This window comes from Danio rerio, chromosome 8 (assembly GCF_049306965.1).
Source record: "Danio rerio strain Tuebingen ecotype United States chromosome 8, GRCz12tu, whole genome shotgun sequence".
NCBI classification, from domain to species: Eukaryota; Metazoa; Chordata; class Actinopteri; order Cypriniformes; family Danionidae; genus Danio; species Danio rerio.
Genome location: NC_133183.1, coordinates 10944240 through 10972098, shown reverse-complemented (window position 1 = coordinate 10972098; position 27859 = coordinate 10944240). Strand labels below are relative to the sequence as shown.

Sequence of the window (27859 nt, the reverse complement as noted above, 5' to 3'; positions counted from 1 at the left end):
CAATGCATTCGTTCTTTGATTGATTGATTGATTCATTCATTCATTCATTCATTCATTCATTCATTCAGTGGTCAATTTGCTTGTCCGTTCATTCATTCATTCATTCATTCATTGGTCAACTTGCCCATCCACCCATCTGTTCATTCATTTATTGGTCAATTATTCATTCATCTGTCTGTTGTGCAGTGAATCAATGAATGTGTATGATGCAGTTTTGAAAGGGCTTAGAAATTGTTTCCGTTGCACACAAATACATTCATATTTGGATATTACATTTTCCCTCACTCTGTACTTTCCAATTACAGCTGGTTTTATCAGTTTGAAATTCTGTTGAGGAGAATGAAATTGGATCTGGTGTCAGTTTACAGATGGATGAGGTTAGACAGACATATGGTTTCACATCGCTGTGTTTTATAGCAGGAACGTGAAGTAAAATAAAATGAAAAGAACAGACAATCCCACAATGCACTGCTCCTCGTGTATATGCGTGTGAGCCTGTGGTTTGACCTTCAGTCGGGCATGTTGTGCTTTATTCTCTGTATTTGATGTGCATTTTTTTTTTCTTCTCCAGTGGCACAGAAAGGTGATCATCATGCGAATGTCACGACCATTGTTCGTTTTGAAAGCCTGTAATGTATATTATTAGTGTATGACAATAACGCTTACAGTTATGGATATGAATAATACCTCAAATCACACAGCTTGTTGTAAAATCGAGTTTAAACTGTGGATTGTTGTTGCTTTTGGAAATGTAGGGTGGAAAAAAGTGTTTTCCATCTCGTTCGTTCATTCGCATCAGTTTCATTGTCTTTCTCTCGCGTCAATGACAGCCAACACGAAGAGCCTTCAAAAAATTACGCCCGTCCCTCCCATCTCACCATAACACGCTTTATAATTACTGGAACGATTGCTCTTAACCTTTTGTGTTCGTTTATTTCAGCTTCACAAATCCAGATAGCCTTTGTAGTGGGTGTCCTGTGAATCTATCGTCTTTTATCAGCACACATAATGCCGAATAATGACTGGCACACCCTGCGGTTTTGTTCGCTGGTTATTACGTTCTTTTGTTGACAAGACAGAACCCTTCTCCATATAATTAATATTTGGACATGTGCATGTATCTCAATTTCTCCCGTTGCGATGACGTGATATAACTGCGATCACTGTGATATAAAAGCCGGTGGAAACAGATGTTCAGGGTCTGACCTTTTTATCATAAAAAACAAGCTTTTTTTTGTGCCATTTAATGGTTAAGTGATTTAAAACATCTAGTGATGTATGTGGAGTGTTATGCTCAAGTTTTCTGACAAATGTTTGATTGACTGACGTTTGTCATTGTAATATTCCTAATAGTGTCATTTATTTACTTAGAATATGGACAGTTTTATCTTGTTTTATTGTAAAATGCACATTTTAATTTGTCTGTCAGTCTGTCTTTCTGCCTATCTGTCCTACATCCGTTCCTTTATTTATTAGTTTTATCATCTATCACTCTGTCATCTATCTTTTATTTATCTATACGTCTGTCTATCTGTTGTTGCAATGTTGTTCCATCCATCCATCCATTATTCCATCCATACATCCATCCATCCATTCATCCCTTGTACTATCCATCCATCCATTGTTCTATCCGTCCGTCCATCCAACCATCCATCCATCTATTGTTCTATCCATCCGTCCATCCAACCATCCATCCATCCATCCATCCATCCATCCATCCATCCATTGTTTTATCCATCCATCCATTCATTGTTCATTTTATCTGTTGTTCTACCATTCTATTCATTCATCCATCCATCTGGATGGATCCATCCATCGTTTGTTCTATCATTCTACCCGTCTATCGTTCTGTCAGTCTATCATTCTATCTGTCTAGCTATCTATCTGTCCGTCTATCTGTCCAACAGTCCATCTGTCCATCGTTGCATCAATCCATTCATCCATCATTCTATCTATCCATCATCGTTCCACCCATCCATCATTGTTCCATCCATTCATCCATCCATCCATCCATAGGTCTATCCATCCATCCTTCCATTGTTGGATCCATCCATCATCGTTCTATCCATCCGTCCGTCCATCCATCCATCCATCTATCCATCCATCCATCGTTCTATCTGTGTCTGACTGTCTGTCTGTCTCCATTTATCCATTGTTGTATCCATCCGTCCATTGTTTGATCCATCCATCATTGTTCCATCCATCTATCCATCCATCCATCCACCATTTCATCCATCCATCCATCCATAGGTCTATCCATCTATCCATCTATCCTTCCATTGTTGGATCCATCCATCATCGTTCTATCCATCCATCCGTCCGTCCATTCGTCTGCCTCTGTCTGTCTATAAAATTCTATTGTATCATCTATAGATATATGCATTGTATTTACAGATTGTTATCCTGAATAATGTATATAAAGTAATGTTTTGATAATTGATGAAAAAATTTAATTGTGATTATTGTGTATAATATGTGAAATACAATCATTAAAAAATGTATTATTTAAATGTAAATCCTGTATATGAATAGTAATGATTACATATTACACTCAATAAAATATGCAAAAAATAATTCAGAGAGAAAATATGATTAAAAATTTTATATTGTTCATTAAGTATATTTAAAAAAAATATATATATAAAATAAATAAATGCTACATAGTTTCTTTTTAGATATTATCATGAATTTGTTGTTGTTTTTTTTCTACAATTGGCAAGTCCCTTTTTTGTTTGCCCTTCTTATAATTCAGGGTTCATGGACAGTTCGAGCAGCTCATAAAGGCGTGCAGCCTGGTTTTGTTAAACACACACATGTAACCCCATGTTTCTGAGTCCTTTCATTGCGACTATGTCCTTCTGTCTGCCAATGGCTGCTCTTCTGTTCTCCTCTAGGGAAAAACGCCACACACCGTTGCCATGAGAGATGCCTTTCACCACAGCCACTGCCAAACACAGACTCGCTTTTTTTTTTTTTTTTTTTTTTGGCTCAGGCAGCAGCAGAGGGGTGGCTCTGACCTGCATCTTATTCTCCTCAATGTTGTCTTGGCTATGTATTCAATTCCCTGAGAGCTCTTTAGCCTCGAGCCACTGACACAGACTAGCCAGAGAGAGACAGAGCACTTACATGGATAAAAATAATCCAACATTAACATGATTTATACAATACTCTTATTAACAATCTACCATGTCAACAGAGGGCATGGTATTACTTAAGTGCAGAAGGAAACTTTCTCCTTTTTCTGCACTCCTGAAATTCTTTGTGCTCCTAATTTTTTCAACTTAGGAGCGCATGTGCTCATGAAAAAAAGTAAGCATCAAGACCTGTGCTGGATAAGTTGGCAGTACATTCTGCTGTGGCGATCCCAGATTCAGAACAATATAAAAAAATTATATTACCAAACATAATCCACCTTAAAAAAAGCAGACGGAAAATGAATGAATGAATGAATGAATGAATGAATGAATGAATGAATGAAACCTTTTAAGTGCATTAATCAATCACATTAAAACTGACTTTAAATAAATATTAACAATCTGTTGTCATTTCTGATATTTGGGCGGTTCATTCTGCTGTGGCGATCCCAGATGAATAAAGGGACTTAGCTGAAGGAAAATGAATGAATGAATCAATATTTATATACATATTTCAGAAAATAAAAATGTTTTATGAATAGTTTCTCTTTCCTTAATCACACTATTAGCATTGTGACTTTTCGTGCGTTTTGTGACTGATAAACACACCAGTAGTAAAAAGATTGACAGCAAACAAATAAAGCAGTCGATGCAATACAACATGTAAAACAGTAATATAAAAGTAAATATTTTAAAATCAACTCATATAAATAAATATAATAATATCTTATTCAGAATAAGGTCAGTAATTAGATTACTGATGTGCATGTAAGGGCCCTATTATACACCCGGCGCAATGCGGTGCAAGGCGCGACGCAATTGTTGTTTGCTAGTTTCAGCTCGACGCAAGAGTCATTTCGATGTTTTGCATCATGCTGTTTAAATAGCAAATGCATTTGCGGTCATTTGTACGCCCATAGGCGTTCTGGTCTAAAAAAGGAGGGATGTTATGGCGCGTTGCTATTTCTAGGAACTATAATAGGCTTCTCAATAGACCAGATCAAAGCAGGCCTAAAGTCCAGTGCAGAGCGCATTAGTTGTGCGCCTCGCTTAAATATTGCTTAATACACACAGGGTGTACAGCAATACGCAAATATCTTTTCAAATGAAAAATAATTAAAGGATTAAATTATTACAAAAATATTATTTTCTTGCCTACATAAATATAAAAACCACCGCCTCCATGCTTTCTTCATCTCGGGGCTTTTTTAGTTTATTCATGGCTATTTGCTTTTGTATAATGTTATTATTAGCAGTATTATTGATTATATGCATATTTATATTTGTTTAATGAAAAACAAGCTTAGATTTGTCTACCTGTCAGGTTTTAGACCATATGGGCATAGCATGTGTATGTGTATGCATGTGTGCACAAGAGTGAAAGTGAAAGTAGAGAATGAGGAGGCTCATTCTCTCATTCTCACCTGTAGATGCTCTGTTTAACTGTTTTCTCTCTAGTGAAGCATTCAGTTTTTCTACTTACAAAGTCCGTCATGTAAATACCAAATGTCCCATGGCGCGACTCAACTGACTCTTAAAGGCAATGATAGATGAGACTCTGCTTAGATTATTCACAAAACACACCTATAACTTATTAAGAGAATAGCTCAACCCTGTTAGACCATCCTTAAAATAGCAAAAGAGGATTCAGACACGCCCTTTATGCTTTTGCGCCTGTGCTTTGCGCTTTGCACTTTGCGTACAGATCATAAAAATAGAGCCCTAGGTATACACGCAAGATTGTAAAAACTACTTTGTTTTCACATATTGATATTTTTGCAAAATAGTTTTAGTATTTGAAGACTAATGGAAACATGCCTAGAGAAAAATAAGGACAGAGAGAGATAACTTGCATTTTTTCTCATGTGTTTGAACTGATTTATCCTGGTAAATTAATGCCTCTCACAAACAGAGGGAGTAGACCAATAAAATCATCAGTGACACATACACACACACACACACACACACACACACACTGAATTCTAGATTGTTAAACGATATTGACTCTTAAACATACAGTTTTTATTATATTTATTTTTATCATTACAGCTGTCTAGTTTGTTTTCATCCATTCAGTTTAATGTAAACATCAGAAATGCTTAATAATAATATACAATTAAATAGAGAGAGAGAGAGAGAGAGAGAGAGAGAGAGAGAGAGAGAGAGAGGGTGGTTGAAGGGGGTCGGGGTAAAAAATAAAACGCCAAAGTGAGACTGTGGAAATGGTTTGTGTCCATGGCAACGAGGGGAAGCTGGAAGATGGATTTGCAGTGTAATTCAAATCAGCCCCATTTGGTGGAGTTTGTATTGTGTTTCTGTTCCTGCAGAGGGGCTCTTGTGGACTCAGGAAAATTAGTAGTACCATGTCGGGTAGAAAGGACCATGGTTAAAAGCTTTAGTAGGGCTATTATTGTTCGCTCAGGCTGGTCTGATGTGATGGATCTACTGAGGTTTGGTTGGTGTTTGTTAAGAGAGCGTGGGTCTCTGTAGACTCTCTGCACTTGTTCATTAATGCTCTATTCATGCTTAGCTCTTTTTCTAGGTAAACTCACTGCTAGTATGCTAGGAGACTGTGCTAATTGAGCTCATGGACGTCATTAGGAATGATGTCCATTCATCTGAAATATGTTTATAGCATCTTCAGCTCTGAAAATAATGCAGTCGCTTTTTATATACATCCATGGAAGCATTACATGCCATTGAACATTTGTAGTGTTTGTGAATGGGATGTTTTTAAGAGCTTTTTCATGTTTATATACAAACATGTCATGCGGCACGGTTAAAAACATTTATTATAGAAAAAAACACAATACTTTTGTGGTGTAATTAATTGTAATAAATTATATTATATTACATAATTTCAGAATAAGTAAATAAATATATTAATAGATTTTTTTATATTATTATTATTAGTATTATATATATATATATATATATATATATATATATATATATAGATAGATAGATAGATAGATAGATAGATAGATAGATAGATAGATAGATAGATAGATAGATAGATAGATAGATAGATAGATAGATAGATAGATAGATAGATAGATAGATATAGATAAATATATAGATATATATATAGATAAATATATAGATATATATATAGATATATACAATACAGTTGAAGTCAAAATTATTACCCCATCCCCCCCCTCCCTCTTTTTTTTCTTTTTAAATATTTCCCAAATGATGTTTAGCAGTGCAAGAAAATTTTCACAGGATGTCTGATAATAGTTCTTCTTCTGTATAAAGCTTTATTTGTTTTGTTTCAGCTAGAATAAAAGCAGTTTTGAATTTTTTTTTAACTATTTTAAGGTCAAAATTATTAGCTTCTTTAATCTATATATATTTTTGATAGTCTACAGAACAAACCATCGTTATACAATAACTTGCCTAATTACCCTAACCTGCCTAGTTAACCTAATTAACCTAGTTAACTCTTTAAATGTCACTTTAAGCTGTATAGAAGTGTCTTGAAATTATCTATTCAAATATTATGTACTGTCATAATGGCAAAGATAAAAGAAATCAGTTATTAGAAATGAGTTATTAAAACTTATTTGTTTAAAAATGTGTTGAAGAAATCTGCTCTCCGTTAAACAGAAATTGGGGAAAAATAAACAGGGTGGCTAATAATTCTGACTTCAACTGTATACAGTATATGTTTATATATGTGTTCTATATAAATACATTATTATTATGTTGTTAGTCATGTATGTAAAAATGTCCCTTTTTATAATGATCAAAATATATTTCTATTTGGTTATTAATAATATACACACTGGCCACTTTATTAGGTACACCTTACTAGTACTGGGTTAGACCTGATTTTGCCTTCCAAACTGTTTTAATTCTTCATGTCATAGATTCAACAAGGTACTGGAAATATTCCTTAGAGATTTTGGTCCATATTGACATGATAGCATCACGCAGCTGCTGTAGATTTGTCGGCTGCACATTCATGATGTGAATCTCCCGTTTCACCGCATCCTAAAGGTGCTCTATTGGATTGAGATATGGTGACTGTGGAGGCCATTTGAGTACAGTGAGCTCATTGTCATGTTCAATAAACCAGTCTGAGATGATTCACGCTTTATGACATGGCGGATTATTTTGCTGGAAGTAGCCATTAGAAGATGGCTACACTGTGCTCATAAAGGGATGGACAAGGTTAGCAACAATACTCCGGTAGGCTGTGGCGTTGACATGATACTCAATTGGTGCTAATGGGCCCAAAGTGTGCCAAGAAAATATCCCCCACACCATTACACCATCACAGCAGCCTGAACCATTAATACAAGGCAGGATCCAGGCTTTTATGTTGTTAACGCCAAATTCTGACCCAAAATTCAGAAATCAAAACTTATCAGACCAGGCAAGGCTTTTACAATCTTCTATTGTCCAATTTTGGTGAGCCTCAGTTTCCTGTTTTTATCTGACAGTAGTGACACCCGGTGTGGTCTTCTGCTGCTGTAGCCCATCTGCTTCGAGGTTCGGCATGTTGTGCGTTCAGAGTTGCACTTCTGCAGACCTCGTATAACGAGTGGTTTTTTGAGTCACTGTTGGCTTTTCTATTAGCTTGAACCAGGCTGGCCATTCTCCTCTTATATCTGGCATCAACAAGGCAGAACTGCTGCTCACTGGATATTTTCTCTTTTTCAGACCATTTTCTGTAACCCCTAGAGATATCAACAGTTTTTGAAATACCAGCCAAACTGGCACCAACAACCATGCTACTTTCAATGTGATTTAAATCACCTTTGTTCCCCATTCTGATGCTCAGTTTGAACTGCAGCAGATTGTCTTGACCATGTCTATATGCCTAAATGCATTGGGTTGCTGCCATGTGATTGGTTGATTAGAAAGTAGTGTTAACGAGCAGCTAGACATGTGTATCCAATGAATTGGCCAGTGAGTGTTGTTTGCATATGGTTCATAATGCTTATCTAATATGTAGTACGTTAAAAATATTCTTTTGTGCAGTTTATTAGATAATTAAACTTTGAATTAAAAACCAAATATTTGTTTTTTAAAATTTCTGTTAAAATGTGTTCATTCATAATTTGAGAAATGATGTACATTGTTCTTTATTATGCTCATTTGTACTTTTGTTATTTTGTGCTTTATTATTATTATTTATCATGCATGTAGTGTAAAAAGTATTTTAAAAAAAAGAGTGAAACCAAGTGGGAAAGTCAAGTGAATGAAAATCGTCCTTTGATGACTGATGTCTGCAAGCCGTAAAGGTCGTGCGCCAGACAGACTTCATGAAAGGCACCAAGAAAAACAGTTTTCTTGTCAATACACCCTCAGTCAAACAGGTGGACGCTTCTCCCATTGTTCCTCACTAATCAAAGTCAAAGACACAATTGACCCAGACTCTCAGAGCACTTAGGCCTTCACGTATATCAATTAATGCACGCCATCGATTTTTCACCGCCCCGTCTTTCACCCCTCACTCGATCTTAACAATCTGTCCACCTAGTCGCCTTAGACCGCCGCTATCGGAGTTCTCCATCACCAAAGGCCACTGGAGTTTTCAAGGTTTTTCTGGCCCACTTCTTCATTTACACATGGTTCAGTGTGACCTTAGAGATAATAAAGCAATATTACTTGGGCTGGAATGGGGGCACCACTGGAAACCATCCTGGAATTATCCTCATAAGAAGGACACCGAATATGGAAGCGTAATAGATTTCTTAGAAATTGGAAAAGCTAAGCCGGTGCTCTAAGAGTGAAGCGCTCAGCTGGAGAGAAATGAGTCTGGATTCAGTTGCACAACCAGTTCCTTAAACTAGTTCAGGTGGACGGAAAAGAGTCATGAAAGAGCCAAACCAAGGAAGCTTGGACTTCAGCTGAAGGTTGAAGTTTTGGTTCAATTTAAAAATCTGACTGTGATGTCTTTGGCAACTTTTATAACTGTAGGTGCTTTTCAACTGCATGGCATAGAGCTAGGGTGTAAATTAAGAGGGTGTTTGACCCCTCTAATTAAGGCTGAACCCCCCTGAAGGATGCTGAAAACTGCTTTCAAAACTGAAAGTGCGTGTGTGAGGCATCTATAAAATAGTTTGCACTAATATATATCCGTAATAATAATTTAATTTAATAGTAATTAATGATTTCATAATAATAATAATAATAATAATAAGTTATTTATATATTTTGACCTAATATAAATTAGCACTACTTCTCATACTTCCGCCTCCACTTCAAAGTTCCTGAAAGCAAAGAAGGTGAAGGTGCTCCAGGATTGTCACCCGTCACCAGACATGAATATTATTGAGCATGTCTGGGGTAAGATTGAGGAGGAGGCACTGAAGATGATTCCAAAGAATCTAGAGCGAGTACTAAGCTCAAATTTGCAATCGAATCATTCTCGATACAATGAAAAAAAAAATTGTCTGCAAAACTGTTGCAAACAATTTATTTGTGTTGAATTTAAACAAACAAATTGAATTTAATTAAATTCTACTTAATTTGTTTGTTTAAATTCAGCCCAAACAAATTGTTTACAGCCACTTACGTAAAAAAAAATTGAGTAAATCCAAGGAATCATTTCTGAATAATTTTTTTCAGTGTATTAAAGGCACATCTGAGTCCTTTCATGCGTCCCCCATTCCTGTAGTCTTGCCTTTTGGAACCGAACGTTGTCTGTTGATAATGATGTTTCACGAGAACATAAGGGTGCAAGATCAGTTTAAAACGGATATTGAGAAACATCCTGAAACAGACAGATCTGGTCATCAAAATACGATTTGTCTCGTAATTTAGGTGTTTGTATCTACATATAGCCTAAACGTGAAGTCAATTAAACTGTGTCATGTATTTTAATACACCCCTATGCCATGCGCATGGAAGTTCTAGTAAACATTTAGTGTGATCTTGTTTATTTGTTGGTGCAGGGATGCAAAGTTGTTCCCTTCTGGCAAAATTCACCATTTTATATCAAAAACAGATCATCTTTGATAATGGTTTAGCCTATCACAGATTACTCTATTTTAGACTTCAGTAATTATTCCTTAAAATCACTTATTAGATTTATTTAAAATAAATATATGAATTGGGTTCATTGAGGCATGCAAAAATAAAACACAAAATTAAAAAAAGATGTTAATATTTAATAAATAATTTGCACACTACATCTCACTGTTGGGGCTTTTCCACTGCATTTCATGCCTATTACTAGGGCCAGACGTAATCTGCAGACATTTTTTGCTATTTCTGCTGAGAATTTTGTAAAAAAAAAAATCTGTGAATTTATGCGGAGGGATTTTGGAAGTATCATAATTAAAAGCTTAATATATGAAATTAAAGAATAATACCTTTTTAACTTGTATTTAATGCTTTCAATGCAAATTCAATTAGATTCACTTATTTAGTAGACAAAGCAATTCTCTGATATAATATATCTACTAAAAGACAGATCATTTGACTTTACAAACTGTAGTGTACATAAATCATTTGAACATTTTCATTTTAGTCAATAATATTACTGAAATTTATTTAAAAACTGAACACATTTAAATTTACACTCATTTACACAAGTAAATAAATAGACTCGATGGCAAATCTGCAAATACCTATTACATGACACTTTTTTGTAAGGTCTCGAATGAGGTTTCCAGCAAGCCGTTCGTCATCAAAACATGACGTACAGACATTGCTGATCCCCAATTGGTCTGAGAAAGTCATCACTACTAGCATCATTACCGGTGTCACTGCATTTGAGACACGAGACTCCAAACCTGCTATATTGTAACCACAAAAACTACTGTATTGTTGGGTCTCACAGATAAACTGTTTTCATACCACCTCATGAAAAAGACCCCTCAAATAGCAGCATTGTTGTCAGTAGGAGAGCTTCAGACTTTCTGCTAATTGGTAGCAAATGAGCGGATCCTGCTTTTTCAGGAAGTCACAATAGTAATAATCCTGATCATTTTTAAAAGTTCCTGTGAAATCAAAATGTACCATGTTTATTTTGGCTAGCGCAGATTATTATTTTTTTAGGTGAACAATTAATCTATGCAAGTTAGTCTACTGAAAAAGTACTGTCTACTGTCTGGGTAATTTTTAAATCTGACCATTTGCTTCTGCATTTGGAGTGACGCTCCTTAATTGTTTGATGTCAGTTTGATCACTTCAGCCACAATATTGTAAATCACACCCCTTTAATCTTTAGTTTGCTATGTGGGAATGGTGTGCAGAAAAAAAGCCCTGACCCCTACTCAATATTCTGTTTCAGTTGGAAGTATATAAATACTGAAAAAGGTCTTAGCCACTTCTGCTTCACTAAACCGCTGTTAATATGCAAAACACGCAAAACCAAACTAAAATGAGCCAATTTGTGCCGAAAAGTGCCATGCAATGCAGTGGAAAAGTAGGATTTGTTTCCTCTATGTCCAGATGGAGGTTTTTTGAAGATCGTCTAAGCAGCTGTTTTCCAATAATTGACATTAAAGTAGCCCATATGACTCATGCAATATTTCTTCCAAGTCTTCTGAAGTCAAACAATGGCTTGTGACGAACAGACCAGATCTCAATAGCTCTTAAATGTAATTTACCTCCTGCTCAAAGAATCTTTGAGTTGGATGAGTTTCGTAAATGAATAAATGTGAAATGTGTCATTCATGCACGCACGTATCCATACCAGTTTTGTCAGGAATGCATTTCGCCAGGCTTGACGTCAGTGACAGCAAATGTCATTGGATTTCTGAATATTTGCAAATTAGATCTACCAAAGTACAGCTTACATGTGATTTCTGCAGTACAGTAAAATAGCGGAAAAATGTAATCCACAAGTCATAGGGACGACTTTTATGGTTTGCTTCAATGAGAAATGAGGAGCTCAGCGACCATATTTATGGTCTGCTGAAATTAATTTCTTTATTCTAAATAGTTGGCTTTTGATAGTTGATAAATGAAATTTGAGGAGAATAATGACTCCTCATTGTATTCAGTTTTTTAAAGGTGCCATAGAATGCATGGATGCATTGTTTAAATTGAGCTGTAGAAGAATGGCGATGGCTTTACAAGCTCTTTTAGAACCTGTTTAGAGTTGTTCTTTGTAGATCAACCTCCACATAAACAGATAAGTGTATTGGAGTTTGTTGGCATACTTTTACTCCAGAAAAAGCATAGTAAGAGCTGAGTGATATGACATGATGCATAAATCTGCATTAAAACCTTATATTCAGCAGTTTACATGTGTTTGTTTTCTCATTACAAACATAAATGGCAAATTTCACAATATACATGTTAAACTAACAAAAGATACTGTTCAACAGAATATATGCTGCTTCAAGGTGTCGCTGAATAAACTTATAATCTGACTTTCCTAAATTTGACATTATGATGTGATGTAAACAGATGAGATAACATTCTCCCATGGGAATCCTACTGTTTCTTTAGGCCTCTCCAGTTTTCAAAATAAAAGTTCCACATACATAGGAAACATTTTAAGATGTTTTAACCTTTAAAAATATGTGTAAAATAAATATTGTTGTAATCTCACTAGGAAACATTCTGGCCAATTTAACTCTGCTTGGGTATGGATATTAATGATTCCATGTCGATTGTTTTGTTCCGATAGGCCTGATTTTCACTAGGGTTTTAAAAGTTTTTTACCAGTTTTTTATGTTTCCTATAATTCATGCAAAGCATCATGGGGCATAGGAATAAGGTCAATGGAGCACCTTTGGGATGTGCTTGGACAAGAGATGCATTGTTGTAATTTCACTAGGAAACACTGTGACCAATCAAACTGCTGGGGCATGCATATTAATGATCCCATCTGGATCATCAGAGTCTGTGTTTTGTTCCAATTGGCTTGATTCTCACCTAGATTTTACACTTATGGGATAAGACAGGGGTTCCTAAACTCAGTACTGGAGGTCCTGTGGATGAAATACCTTTGAAATGTGGCTAAACAAAATATGCAATGTTGTAATCTCACTAGGAAACATTTTTACCAGTCAAACTATGCTGGGGCATGCATGATTGTCAGAATCAGTGTTTTGTTCTGATTGGCCTGGTTTTCACCGGGATTTTACAGTTACGGGATAGGACAGGGATTCTCAAACTCGGTCCTGGAGGTCCGCTGGATGGAGCAACTTTGGGATGTGGTTGAACAAGAGATGCATTGTTGTAATCTCATTAGAAAACACTGTGGTTAATCAAACTGTGCTGGGGCATGCATATTAATAATCCCATCTGGATCATCAGAGTCAGGGTTTTGTTCTGATTGGCCTGATTTTCACTGGAATTTTGCAGTCACGGTATAGGACTGGGGTTCTCAAACTCAGACCTAGAGGTCCGGTGGATGAAATACTTTTGGAATGTGGTTAAACGAGATATGCATTGTTGTACTCTCACTAGGAAACATTGTTGCCAATCAAACTGTGCTGGGACATGCATATTAATGATCCCATTTGGATTGTTAGAATCAGTGTTTTGTTCTGATTGGCCTAATTTTCACCGGGATTTTACACTCATGCAATAGGACAGGGGTTCTCAAACTCTGTTCTGGAGGTCCGGTGACCTGCAGATTTTAGCTCCAACTTGCCTCAACACACCTGCACACCTGCTCTAGTAAGAGCTTGATTATCTAGCCCAGGTGTGTCTGATTGGGGTTGGAGCCAAAATCTGTAGGACACCAGCCCTCCAGGGCCAAGATTGAGAACCCCTAGGATAGGATATACATGAGAATGAGGAAACAATGATGTTTGAGGCTGAACTCTAATTATTCAGCTATGCCTAGGCGAATCTAGATTTTTATTCTATGGCCTCTTTAAAAACATTTTACTTATTGTTTACAGTTTACTTGAAGTTACTCCCATAATTCATGCAAAGAATCTTGGGGTTTCGGAAGAAGGTGGATAAAACACCTTTGGGATGTGGTTGAGCAAGAGTTGGGATGGCATGCATAATAATAATCCCGTATGTATCGTCAGAGTCAGGGTTTTGTTCAGATTGGCCTGATTTTCACAGAGATTTTACACTCATGTGATAGGTAGGATACACATGAGAATAAGGAAACGATGGTGTTTGAGGCTGAACTTATTCAGCTTTGCCTAGGTATATCCAGATTTTCAATCTATGGCACATTTAAAACAATTCACTCATTAGCTGCGTCCCAAATGGCACACTATACACTATGCACTCATGCACTATGTACTTATGCACTTACACACTCAAAAGGATAGTATATGTATGTAGTGTCGTCCCAAATGGCACACTAATGTTTTTTTACTAAGCGGAAATTCAAACCGTTTGCCTGATGACGTTTGACGGTTGCCAAATCAGTGAAATAAACGACCGAATTATCAAATATTACCTGCCGCGAGTTTAACCGCATTCACCATCGGGAGGCGCTAAAATCACTCTCGTTGAAGAATTTTGCTCTCACCATCCAAAATAAAGTTATTCAACATGTGCGTCCGATAGCTCCACCCCTTCCGCTACGTAAGCAAACCTGCGGTCGTTGAGTGCGTGAAGTGTTCATCATTACACACTTCATTTTAGCGGCTGAATGAGTGCATCATCCGGGTAATTAAAGTGCACTTATTATTTTTAGAGTTTTCAGTGTGAACACACTACTTACACTATTTATACTACAAAATGGCGTAGAATAGTGCATAAGTATGCGATTTGGGACGCAGCTCTTGTTTACAGTTTGCTGGATGTTACTCTCATAATTAATGCAAAGCATCTTGGGGCACAGGAAGAAGGTGAAGGGAACACCTTTGGGATGCAGTGGGACAAGAAAATGAATGACTTCAATCCCCAAAAATTCTCCACGTTGTTTGTCCCTGTTACAGGTCCCCCACCCCCAAAGTCCCTTAAAACAAAGGCGTCCGCTAAACGACTGCTTGCTTACATCGAACATTGTTACACTTTATGCCTCCCGTCATGGCCAATTTACAGCCCTCGTTGAATTGTTGTCCCGGTACATGCTGCGTGTTAAGAAGGATCAATACGGTCTTCAAAGAACATTCCGGCTGCCTCACAACAAGGGATCGTTTTATTGTCATCACATGAGCGTTCGTGTCGCAGGGACCACCTTACCTGCAAAAAGTGGCCATGTATCATAAATCACATTAGTTCCAGTTTAGCAACAAGACAAGTGTTCTTTAATTGGACGAAAACTCATTTGGTGAAAGCAAGAGTAGGTAATAAACCCAAAGCAAAACCCCCAAAAAAGGCGCAGGAAGGCCTTGAAGGTGCATGTAGCGAGAGATATCCTTTTCTATCTCTTTAATTAAGACTGCTCCCATTTCTTTTTTCTTCCCTTAGACATATGGGCATAATTAAGGGAAAACAAATCATTACTGCTGTGTGCATTGCTGGTGAATAATGGCATTGTCAGTATCGACTGCGCTTGCTTGGTTTCCCAGACAGACAGGCGCGCTGGAGGTAAAAATGCGGGGTTTTGTTGCTACTGATGGAAAATGATGCCATCTTCGACATCATGATGAATTAGATACCTTGGCTTTTGGTAAATATTTAGCTTCCCCCTCTCCTAGTTTTGATGCAATCCGGGGAGGCTGTGCTTTTAAAAGCTTCCATCTCTCCTCTATGTGCGTTTTTCATTACAGTCTCTCCGGCGCGGCCTCAAAATTAAAGCACTTTTAATTTACTGAGCCTTGTTATGCATCATCAGCTTCTACTGTACCTCTCACCGCTGACATATAACAGTAATCAACAATAGCCGATGAGGTCGATAATATATGACTTGATTTTTGGGTGAGGATCATGTATTTTAATGCGCAAACACTGTTATAATGGATGATCTGGGTCACGGTGTGATGAGGCTTTGTGTACATTAACGTAACCCATCCTCATTCACAGTCTAACACAGGCACAGGGCGACTTTTAACTCCACTTAACACGTCTAACGAACATGCCAGTTTTATGAATGCTTTAATAGCTGGCAGCTTCCCTGCAGATGTACTTACTGTGTGAGGAAAGCAGGCCAGCTATTTTGCTCATGAAAAAAAAAAACAGTCAGGACATGCACACATTTCTGTGATTGTGTCTATTGCTGTAGGAGATTATCGGTGGCATTAATGTGTCCACTGTAGTTTAGGTGCTGAAAATAAGGTTGTTTGTTGTGCCATAACACACTGTCTACAGAGTGACCATATGGTGGCGGGGTGACTATATTGAAAATAAATGAATGGTTAAAACAAATAGTGTCACATAGAAGCCCAGGTGTACTTGTGTGTTATATATAAGTAAAGTGTTTAAAATAAAGTGTAAGCAAACAAATAAATAATTATGGTCTTCTTCTTCTTCTTCTTCCTCCTCTAATAATTATTGTCATTGTTATTATTTTTATTATTATTATTGTTGTTATGAATATTAATATTACTATACATTATTATTATTAATATTGTTATAATACTATGATTATTAATATTAATAATAATAATAATTATTATTATTATTGTATTATTATTATTGTATTATTATTACTGTTAATGAATATTAATATTATTATACTTTATTATTATTAATATTGTTGTTATAATTTCTATTGCTATTATTGTCATTATTTTTGTTGTTACTATTGCTGATATTATTATTATTATTGTTATCATTATTATTATTATTATTAGTAGTAGTAGTAAAATTATTATTACTATTGCTGCTTTTGGTGTTGTTGTTTTTATTATTATTATTATTATTATTGTTTTTGTTTTTGTTATTGTAATAAAAATAATAATAATCCTATGTTGTTGTTGTGATTATTATTATTATATTACTGTTATAAATACTGATATTGTAAATGTTATTATTAATATTGTTGTTGTTGTTAATATTATTATTACTATTGCTATTATTATTGTTGTTGTTGTTGTTGTTATTGCCACTATTGCTATTATCATTATTATTATTTATTTTGTTAATTTTGTTATTGTTATGATATTACTATGATTATTTATAATTTAATAATAATAATTATTATTATTGTTGTTGTTGTTGTTGTTATAATTATTATTATTATAATACTAATATGAATATTATTATTATACATTTTATTATTAATATTGTTGTTGTTATTATTAATGTCCTTGTTGTTATTACTGTTGCAATTATTGTTGTTGTTGTTGCTGTTATTGTTACTATTGCTGATATTGAATATTATTGCAATACATTGTTGTTTTTTATGGATTAAAATGGCTTATTTTGTCAGCTTTTTTGAAAAAGAAATTCTCGGCTAAAGGTTAATCTAATTTAAAATCAATCATTGATGTGTTGAAAATGTGTTCAACAGGTTATAATACACGGTTTGCATTGTAACAATAGAATTTTTAAATGTGCCAATTTTTAAACTAGTACATACAGTACAGTTCAGTTCTATATGAATCCTTCTGAATGCGGTTGCATTGTTGCTTGAAAGTTACTAACACACATTTTGCCCTGAGATATTTGCTCCACATGTGTCACTATAACGTATGAATAATGACCAACAGATATGAATCCTCCACATTTCTGCCACTGCACGCTATATGAGCTCTTTCCACCATATCAGCTGCATCAGAAGTTTTTTGTGCTGTGGATATCAGTGGATATTTGACATGCATTGGTCTGAGTGGACAGGGGAAAAGGAAAATCATGCTCGCTGAAGCCTGAACTCTTATCAGACGAGCGCCGTCAACCGCAGGCTCTATTGTGCATGCTGGGATCTTCCTGTTTACTCATGTGTTTGTTTGTTTGTTTGTTTCCAGGTGCTCCAGAAAGGAGGCCTGTGAGAAGTGGGCCGAGCCGCTTCACTTCAGTACAGAGCTGAAGCAGTGTGTGGACATTACCGTCACTCCGGATAACATGTCTGTGACCTCCGTGTCTACACAGGTGACTTCATATTCAAAGCTTTGTCATTTTATAAAGCTGTCATAAGACTGGGGTTAATAATCTTGATGGTGTTGCCCTGTTACTGTCTTTGTAATGCGTTTTTGTCATGGATGCTCAAAACAGCAGGACTCTTTGGGTATTTCTTGTACGCTGGGCTGAATGCTTTGATGAATAAATAAATAAATAAATAAATAAATAAATAAATAAAAAGTACATTGTATGAATGGAAATATGAATATCAAAGAACAGGGGAAGTGGACTATAGGTTTGTTTGTTTTATTTGTTTTTGGTTTTGGTGTATTTTAGTGTTTTATTAATGATCATTAAAGTGATAATAATAATAATAATAATAATAATAATACCAATAATAATAATAATAATAATAATAATAATTGATAATAATGAAAATAATATTATTGATAATAAAAAAATATAATTTATTATTCAATTTATTATTATTTTAGTTAAATAAAAATCCAGTAGTTACAATAATTATAATGCTAATTAATATAACTCTTGTTAAGTAAACCCACTGAATCTGGTACAAAGGATATTTTATATCGGTTCAACCTACACTTTGGCACTCTTTATCTCCTATAAATCTCATAATTTAGAAAAAAAAATGAGTTGCATCATTCAGAATCTTTTCCACTTTATTGAGGACACAATTCTCATATAAAAGTTGAAGATTAAAATATTCATCGTGCAGAACAATTCTCCATCCTGTCTTTAAGAGATGCATTAGCTTAGATTTACACTGTACAGATAGGTTGCCAAACCACACTATGATACTATAGCTAACAATACTTTCAAGAACAGCTTTATAAAACAGCATTATAAGCTTCTTGTTAACAATCTCTACAAATTCTACTACAATAAACACCTAAACTTCTCATGTTTCGGGGGTAATAATAATAGTAATAAATGATGATGATGATAATAATAATAATAATAATAATAATAATAATAATAATAATTATTATTATTACTATTATTATTATTATTATTATATTTTAATATTTTTAAATGTAATATTATATAATATATAATTGTATAGAAATAATAATAACAATAATAATAATTTATATTGATAATAATACATAAATAAATGATAAATTACTATTATTATTACTTCTACTACTTTTACTATATAATAATAATAATAATAATAATAATAATAATAATTATTATTATTATTATTATTATTATTATTATTATTATTATTATTACTTCGTACTTTTCCAGTATGTCTTAGGGGGAAATAATAAAGGAAAACAAAAAGTAAATTATTTAATTAAAAGGAATCACTTTTATACTTATTTTGCTAAAACATACTTTTACTAATTTTTACACAGTATATTTTAAAATCTTAAATTGAAGATTGTGCAATTCGCTCTAATATTATGCCAGTCTAAACTCATTACCCTTCAGCAATGATGAATGTTTTTTTTTAGTACATAACGGCTTAAATTCATCCATTTTTCACACAGATCTATCAAATGACTTCAGAAGACTTTTATTATGCCTTGATAATGTTTTTATTTTCACATCTTGGAACTTGATATACTTTTCATTGTAATTATATGTAAAATAATAACTCAGATTTGTTACTTTTGCATTATTATTATCTGAAATGTTTTTTTATCTAAAACAGCTTACAAGTATATTTGTAATTATATAATCACAAAAATGTAATTTAATTAAGCAAGCTGGGCGATGCGGTGGCGCAATGGGTAGCACGATCGCTTCTCAGCAAGGTCACTGGTTCAAGCCTTGGCTGGGTCAGCTGGCATTTTTATGCAGAGTTTGGATGTTTCCCAGTAATGGGTTGCAGCTGGAAGAGCATCTGCTGCGTAAAACATATGCTGGATAAGTTGGCGGTTCATTCTGTTGTGGTGACCCCAGATTATTAAAAGGACTTAGCGAATAAGAAAATGACTGATGAGTAAGCAAGCCAGAGAATAAATGTGATGGTCTGTTTGATGAATATTGTTTATTAATTGGCCATAAATAATCTTCATTTTTATTTTTTGAATTTCTTGGGGAAAAATACATCAGAGAATAAATAATGTCAGGATTTTCTGTTCCAGTGTATTTTTCCTTCCATCATTCCTGACAGAATCGTGACAAAATGCTGCTTTCACACATGTTAATCAGGCAGGTCACGTGATCATGTATCGTGTCTGACAGAAGAGTGTTTGTGTGTGTGTGTGTGTTTGTGCTCCAGCTGAGTGTGAAGGTGGCGAACGTCCCGAACCTCTCTGCGGGGGTGACGTGTGTGTTTGAGGAGCTCACCGAGAGTCCAGGAGAAGTGCTGGCTGAAGGACAAATCCTCTGCATGTCCCCTTCCCTTCGGGACGTCCCGTCTGTCACTCAGGGATATGGTAAGACACCATTCAGATTGCAATTGCCAGCCATAGTGCGATGTGTTTATTAGTGAAATAAAAAAACAAAAAAGAGCTGCACTATTAATCCTTAAAGATCACACTCTTGTTTCAGTTAACATTTATTATCATAGTAAGTAATATATATTGTTATGTTACCAATACACTGCAAAAATGATTTTCATAGTTACAGAGTTTTTGTCTTGTTTCTAGTCCAAATATCTAAAAATCCTTAAATCAAGAAGCATTTTTTGACCACAGCTAGCTCTCTGCAACTCTCACATGGTCACCCACTGAAACCAAGCTGGCCTGCACCTTTTCAATACCTGGACCACATTGGAAAACTATGTTGCTGCCGGAAGTGGTGTTAGTGAGGCCAACAGGGGGTGCTCATTCTGCGATCTGTGTGGGTCCTAACACCCAGTAAAGTGAAGGGGACTCTATATTGCTCAGTAAGCGCCATCTTTCGGATGAGATGTTAAACCCAGGTCCTGACTCTTTATGGTGATTAAAAATCCGACCTAACCGTTCACACTGCGGTCGCATTACACAATATCAGATCTGTGTCTGATTTAAAACTACATATGAAAGTGGCACAAATCTGACCTGAAAAGACCAGATTCCATGCGGTTTGGGCTGTTCACACTGTCATTACCTGAGTGACATGTGGGCAAAAAAAATCAGATTCGAATCACAGTGTGAAGAATGCAGCCTAGTTTTCTTTTCAAACTTCAGATAATAATAAATGTAGATAAAACTATAACATTTCAGCCAAAAAAATAAATACGGATTCTAACGTCTGATATTATTATTATTATTATTATTATTATTATTATTATTATTATTATTATTTTTATTTTTTTATTTTTATTATATTATTATTATTATTATTATTATTATATTATTATTATAATTATTATTATTATTATTATTATAACTATTATTGCTATTATTACTATTATTATATTTGTATTATTATTATTATTATTATTATTATTATTATTATTATTATATTTTAAACAAAAAATAAATAATTCAGAGTTTATCCAGAATCATGCAGCTCTAGACTAAAAAGATTGTTTGGATCTTCAAAAGATTTATTATCATTGGATAATATGATTTTTTTTGGTCAATACTGCGTATCAGCTGAATTGAAAAAAATAGACTGAACCATCTTATATATTAAATATTGTTTTTATTAGTTTTGTCACATCACCAGTGCACAACATCAAACTAAATAAAATCAAATTATAAAACGCACTAAACGCCAGGCTACAATTACAAATGACTTTAATGCCTAAAATATTAAATAAAAAAGAGAAAGATAAAACACCACAAAGGTCAACATGTCAATAGAGATCAACAGTTTGCGTATACAGTGCAATACACAATGTATTATTCACACAATCCATGTTTACGATACATTTCTTCCACTAGAAATGGGGATATTTTTCAGTGCAACATGGAGCAGAGCCGATATTGATTGATGTTAAATTGAATATGGCATTTACTCTGATAAGATCCAAACAGCAGAGGATGTTTTCCTGTCCTCCAGACTCAAAGCTGACTTTGCCAGACAAGATCAACTCTTTCCCTTGACATACTGACAGCACTAATGGCTGCTTTAATCATTATAATATCATAGAGCCAAATATTGTAAATAATTTAGCATGGGATTAGATCACCCCAATGTTTCGTTCAAATTTTTGCCTGGAATAAATAACATAAATAATAAATAAAATAAAATACTAAATAAACATATTTAAAGAATAATTTAGCACGGGCTTAGATCCACCCAATGTTTCATTCTTATTCTTACTCAGGAAAAAGAATAAAATAAAAAAAACTATGAACTAAAACAAATATTAAAAAATAAATATAAATAAATCAAATTACACACTTAGATTTTTATTTTGCTCAGAAAAAACTGAAATAAAATAAATGTAATATAATTTAGCATGAACTTAGCTCCTCCTAATATTTCGTCATTAGTTTTGCTCAGAAATAAGAATTTGAATAGATTTTTTGTTTAAATAAAATAAAATAAATAAAAAATTATAGAAATAAACAAACTCTTTCAATTTTTTTTGTTCTTATTTTTGCTCAGAAAAAAATAAATAAATAAAATACATCTAAAATAATTTAGCATGGACTTAGATTCTCCCAATATTTCATTATTATTTTTGCTCAGAAAAAATGTTAATTAAATAATAATAATAATAAGAAGAAGAATTTAAATAGAATTTTTGTTTAGATCAAATAAATTTAATAAGTATATTAATAAACAAAATAATTTAGCATGCAGTTGTTTTCGTTCTTATATTTGCTCAGAAAAAAATGAAATATAATAATTATGATTAAATAAATATGTTCAGAAAAAAAATAAAAGAAAATGAATATTAAAATTATATAAACAAAAAAATGTTTCGTTCTTAATTTTGTACAGAAAAAAAAAAAAAAAAAAAAATATATATATATATATATATATATACACACACATATGTGTGTGTGTGTGTGTGTGTGTGTGTGTGTGTGTGTGTGTGTGTGTGTGTGTGTGTGTGTGTGTGTGTGTGTGTGTGTGTGTGTGTGTGTGTGTGTGTGTGTGTGTGTGTGTGTGTGTGTAAATAAAATAATTTAGCATGCACTTAGATCCTCCTTTTTCGTTCTTATTTTTTTCTCAGAAACATATTTATTAAAATAACATAAATAAAATAAAATAAATCTAAAATAATTTAGCATGGGGTTGGATCCTCCCAAAATCTTTGCTAAAATGTTTTATTAATAATAATAAGAATTTTAATTGAATTTTTGTTTATATCAAATAAAATAAATATAAAAAGTATATAAACAAAGTAACTTAGCATGCACTTACATTCTCTCAATGTTTCGTTGAAATGAAATCAAATAAATTAAAATAAATTAAAATGTTTAGAAAATTTTTTAAGAAAAATAAAATAAAAAAATATATAAATAAAAAATGTGTTGTTCTTATTTTTGTTTAGATAAATTAAAATAAATATAATGTATATAAATTAGCAAAATAATTTAGCTCTGGCTTAGATCCTCCCAATGTTCTGTTCTTATTTTTGCTCAGAAAAAATGAATTAAAATAAAATAAATCTAAAATAATTTAGCATGCGCTTAGATCCTCTCAATACTCAATATTTCATTATTATTTTTGCTTAGAAACAAATAATAATTATTAAACTAATAATAAGAAGAATTTGAGTTGAATTGTAGTTCAAAAAGCTGTAATATAATTTTTTCTGCATACATGGGGTTATTAGTGTTTGATAAAACTAGTCAAATGAAATATTTCATATTTTCTTGATGTCCATCTGTTTTACACAAGCCATGTTTTACTGACTCATTTGTCCACTGGAAGTTTATGAAAACACATTTTCCATCTCTCAACAATCATCCAGACACATCTGTCACTCTCAACCTCGTTTTCATTTACGTCAAAATTAAATACATCTGCTCTGACCAAGTCTATTAAGCTGCTCTGGAACAATTTGTGCTTTAGAAATAAAATTTAATTTGATTTAATTTAATCCCATCCTTCCACGTTGCCCATTTTGTGCCAGTCTTTTTTCCCCCTTCCTTTTGTGATGACTGATAATTACACAAATCTCTTTTGAGCCCCCTCTTTTTTTTCAACATTTTTAAGGTACTCTAAGAATTCAAAATCTCCTGATGGCAACTTTTAGACTCCGGAAGCCTGCTATTCCCATTAATAACAATTATTGCATGTCCAAATGGAAATATTATGTCAATTATAGTGAAGAGAGGCCCACAAGTATAATTTGATGGGCAGAGATGTAGTCATTATGGAACGCAAAAGGGCTGCCGAGTTTGAAACGTAAGTGCATTTCGCTCACAGATGGAAGAAGTGGATAAATGGTCTCGCAATCAAATATATTAGGAACGTGAGCATTACTGAGTATATGTACGGAGCGGGGGTCCGGAGTCTGCATTAGAGTGTCAGTGCCAGCTCAAACGGCCCTAACTTCATTTTCTGCCGCATTTTCTCCTTCATTACCGTCTCTTTCTCTTCTTTTTCCAGGCGATAAACGGGTCGTGAAGCTTTCTCTGAAGTCCAAAGAGACGGGGCTCAAATTCATCACCACCGACTTCGTCTTCTACAACTGCAGCGTTCTGCAATCGTAAGTGTGACAGTCACAAAATGTCTTTAAGACATGTGAAACTTTAAGCTGGGGTTGAATGGATTCACAGTCTTTTTTTACTACTGAAGTGATTCACTTTGTCAGCATTTTAGTTTTTTTAAACCATCAATTGATTCAGCACTTTTTGAGTCAGTCTCACGTCCTTGCTATTAATAGAGCAAGTGCTTCTGCTGAAATTACTCACATGAAGGAATTAATTGTTGTAGTAAGTAATTGTAATAAAAAAACCTGCTTGAAAATTAAAGCAAGAACTTTAATTAGCCAAGTTTAAGTCTGGAGTGGCTCAATGATTAGCACTATCACCTCACAGCAAAAAGGTTTCTGGTTCGAGTCTCGGCTGGGTCAGTTGGCATTTCTATATGGAATTTGCAAATTTCCCCCCTTGTTTGTATGGGTTTTCCTTTGAGTGCTCCAATTTCCCCCCACAGTGCAAAGACATGCGGTGCCGGTGAATTGAATAAACTAAATTGTGCGTAGTGTACGTGTGTGAATGAGTGTTTATGGGTGTTTCCCAGTTCTGGGTTGCAGCTGGAAGGGCATCCGCTACATAAAACATGCTCGAATAGTTGGCGGTTCATCCCGGTGTGGCGACCTCTGAAATAGAGACTAGGCAGAAGGAAAATGCATGGAGTTTAAGTCTAGTTGAGCTTTATTGTCATTCTGCTACATGTGTGGAATAAAATGCGGTGTCTTGCTTGACCATGGTGCTACATGAATAAACATTTTTCTATGTTAATTTATGATTTTTAATGCATTAAATAATTTGAACAAATAACCAAAGAGTGCATTAGTGTGTATCCAGTCACTCTTGCATTGATTTTCACATAGGGATTACAAAAAGGCTTCTTTTTTTTTAATCCATGACGCTAACCAACTATCTATGAGGAGAATCACAGCATTGCAAACTTTGATTTTAAGTAAAGTATATGAAAATCTGTGTATTGTAATAAGGGAAAAAACTAACATCCCATGAAGCTTTGCAAGAGACAGAAATATAAAACTATTCATCTGATAGCTTTACGAATGATAAGATGCGTTTAAAAGTACATTTTAAGGCAAATCAGGCTGGCGGAAATTCAATTGGCTTTATTTATAGACACAAACTCAACACAGATGTGTTCTTGATGATGCTCGAGCAGCATTAGACAGATGTTCCTGGATATTGGAGTGTTTGTGTTTGCCTTATCAAAATTAATTTTCCGTGTTTATTAAAATTCTTTCCTTTCTAAAATGTATTGATTAATTTTCATGTGTATGACTAGTATTCTCATAGGTAAATGGTGCTACTTTTTCCCCCTATCTATCTATATAATGTTATTTTTTAATGCTATTTGTACATCTTTTGGACATCATCCTGTGTGTTGCTGCTTACTGTATACATATTTTTTTATTAGATTTTATTTAGCTTGTTTTTAAGTCTAATGTGTATGTTTTTTTTTTTTAGCTTTGTAGCGGCATTTTGCTCTAAGCCTAATCTTAGTAAGGGCAAAAAGTGATGCATGAGTTCATTGTGAAACCTTTTCATCGTTTATTTTCACCACATCCTGATCCATCAAATCTGTGAAATAGCTTCATTGCTATTCAGTAGCACCAGTCACCACATACCAACTCACGGTCTAAAAATTGTTTTCTCCCGCCTCACTCGCCCCACCTACTACCTTAGCTGCCTTAACCTGATTTGCATTGATAGAATAAAAATCAAAACATTTATGCAAATACTCAAACATAAATAATTATTAATTATCAAAAATAAACTTTATAATAATCAAGTCATCAAATTAACCTATTCAGCCCAAAACTAACAATAGAAAAAAGAAAATGGCTCCAACAAGTTTAACAAAGCTTTTATAAAGACGTTTTCCAGTGACGCCTAGGCTGCAAATTAAAATAGTTTTTAATTGGATGGTTAGGTTGTTTAAGTTACTATGAAATAGAAATTAGGTATGCCCTGTTTTTCCCATATCATGACGTATATCCGACTAAAATGGTCCTAAAATGATGGGTGGTGCTTGACTTCATCCTTAGGCAGGGTGTCCGCGGGTTTCTAAAAGGTAGTAAATAAAATTAGCCAAAATTAAGCGTATTAAAAAGTATTAAACATCATCTGACGAGGTATAAAATTTTCGAGCCCAATTTTTTAATATTAAGAAAATATTATATTCTTATATTAAGAATTTTGAAAATGCCCTTCCATGTAGTGTGTAACACAGCTCTAAGTGAAGTGAAGTATCCAGCTAAGGCTTAAATCTGTAAGTATACAGTGTTTAAAACTGTTGATTCATCTATAAAAGAGTCGACTCATACGAGTGCTTCAAACGAGTCGTCTTGATAACGAGTCATTAGATGTTTCGTCATGACGTAATAACGAAACCAAGAAGTTGCACGCGCAAACCCAGGAGATTCGATCAGTCCAATCAGCGCAGATTAGCTTCGCGCTAAGGAGGGGTTTGGGAACAAATGAATCACTGGACAATTCAAATGGGAGTCGCTGGGATAATTAGGTAAAAATAAATGCAGATTATAAGACCATGAAAGTGTTTTTGACCTTGCATGCATGTAAGACTGTTGTTGGAGTCCCTTACAACCAAAATATGGCTCTATTTCATGTATAATATGGGCTCTGGAATTTTCAATTTGTGTTAAGTGCAGGCCTTTATTCTAACATTTGTGTGGATTTATTTATATGTTGAGAGTAGGACCTGCAATATCATGTGAGGTTGTGTTCGTTCACGCATGCCGAAACAAACTGGGTACCCGGCTGTCTTGCTGCCAATCATATAGGCGAGCTTGCTATGTTCATTAATTAAATTAAAACATGGGGAAATGCAAGTTTTCAGACCTCTGGCTGGAGGACTGACTTATTTAAAGACTGACTTAGGCCTGTAGTTGGCAACAGATGTGAGGCTTATTGCCACGTCTGCAAGAAGACGATTAATAAAAGCTTGCTTGCATGTGCATCACACAGCGCCTGCAGTTAAACTTACAGCAGTTTTCTTATGACCCCTTTATTGATCATTTTTCCTGCAAATGACAGCAAGAAAAAACATAGACACGTTGTCTGATTGACAAGCAGCAACTAATTATGTTCAACTGAATTGAAAACACCAAATGAGATGAATTTATACCCCATTTCGAAAGTAAAATATAATAGGTAGTTCAGGGTGTGGGTAAGATGGGGGCAGTGTTTCGATTTGATCAGGTTATGTTGTGGTTCGGTGACTGCTGGTGTTGGTTGCTGTATAGTTAACAATTATGGCAGTTAAAGTAACTAGGTTAATAAATAAAATAT

The 27859-nt window shown here is 34.3% G+C and overlaps 1 protein-coding gene across 3 annotated transcripts in view; it reads left to right on the top strand.

Annotated features, from left to right (window-relative positions):
* The window catches only part of plxna3 (plexin A3), a 350688-nt gene that overhangs the window by 155287 nt on the left and 167542 nt on the right, over nucleotides 1-27859 (top strand). For all 3 annotated transcript variants that reach the window (XM_073909723.1, NM_001098489.1, XM_009303765.5), the window contains 3 exon segments: nucleotides 17876-17999; nucleotides 20227-20383; nucleotides 24450-24549. In XM_073909723.1, the coding sequence (XP_073765824.1) occupies nucleotides 17973-17999; nucleotides 20227-20383; nucleotides 24450-24549 (284 nt within the window). In that variant the 5' untranslated portion in view covers nucleotides 17876-17972.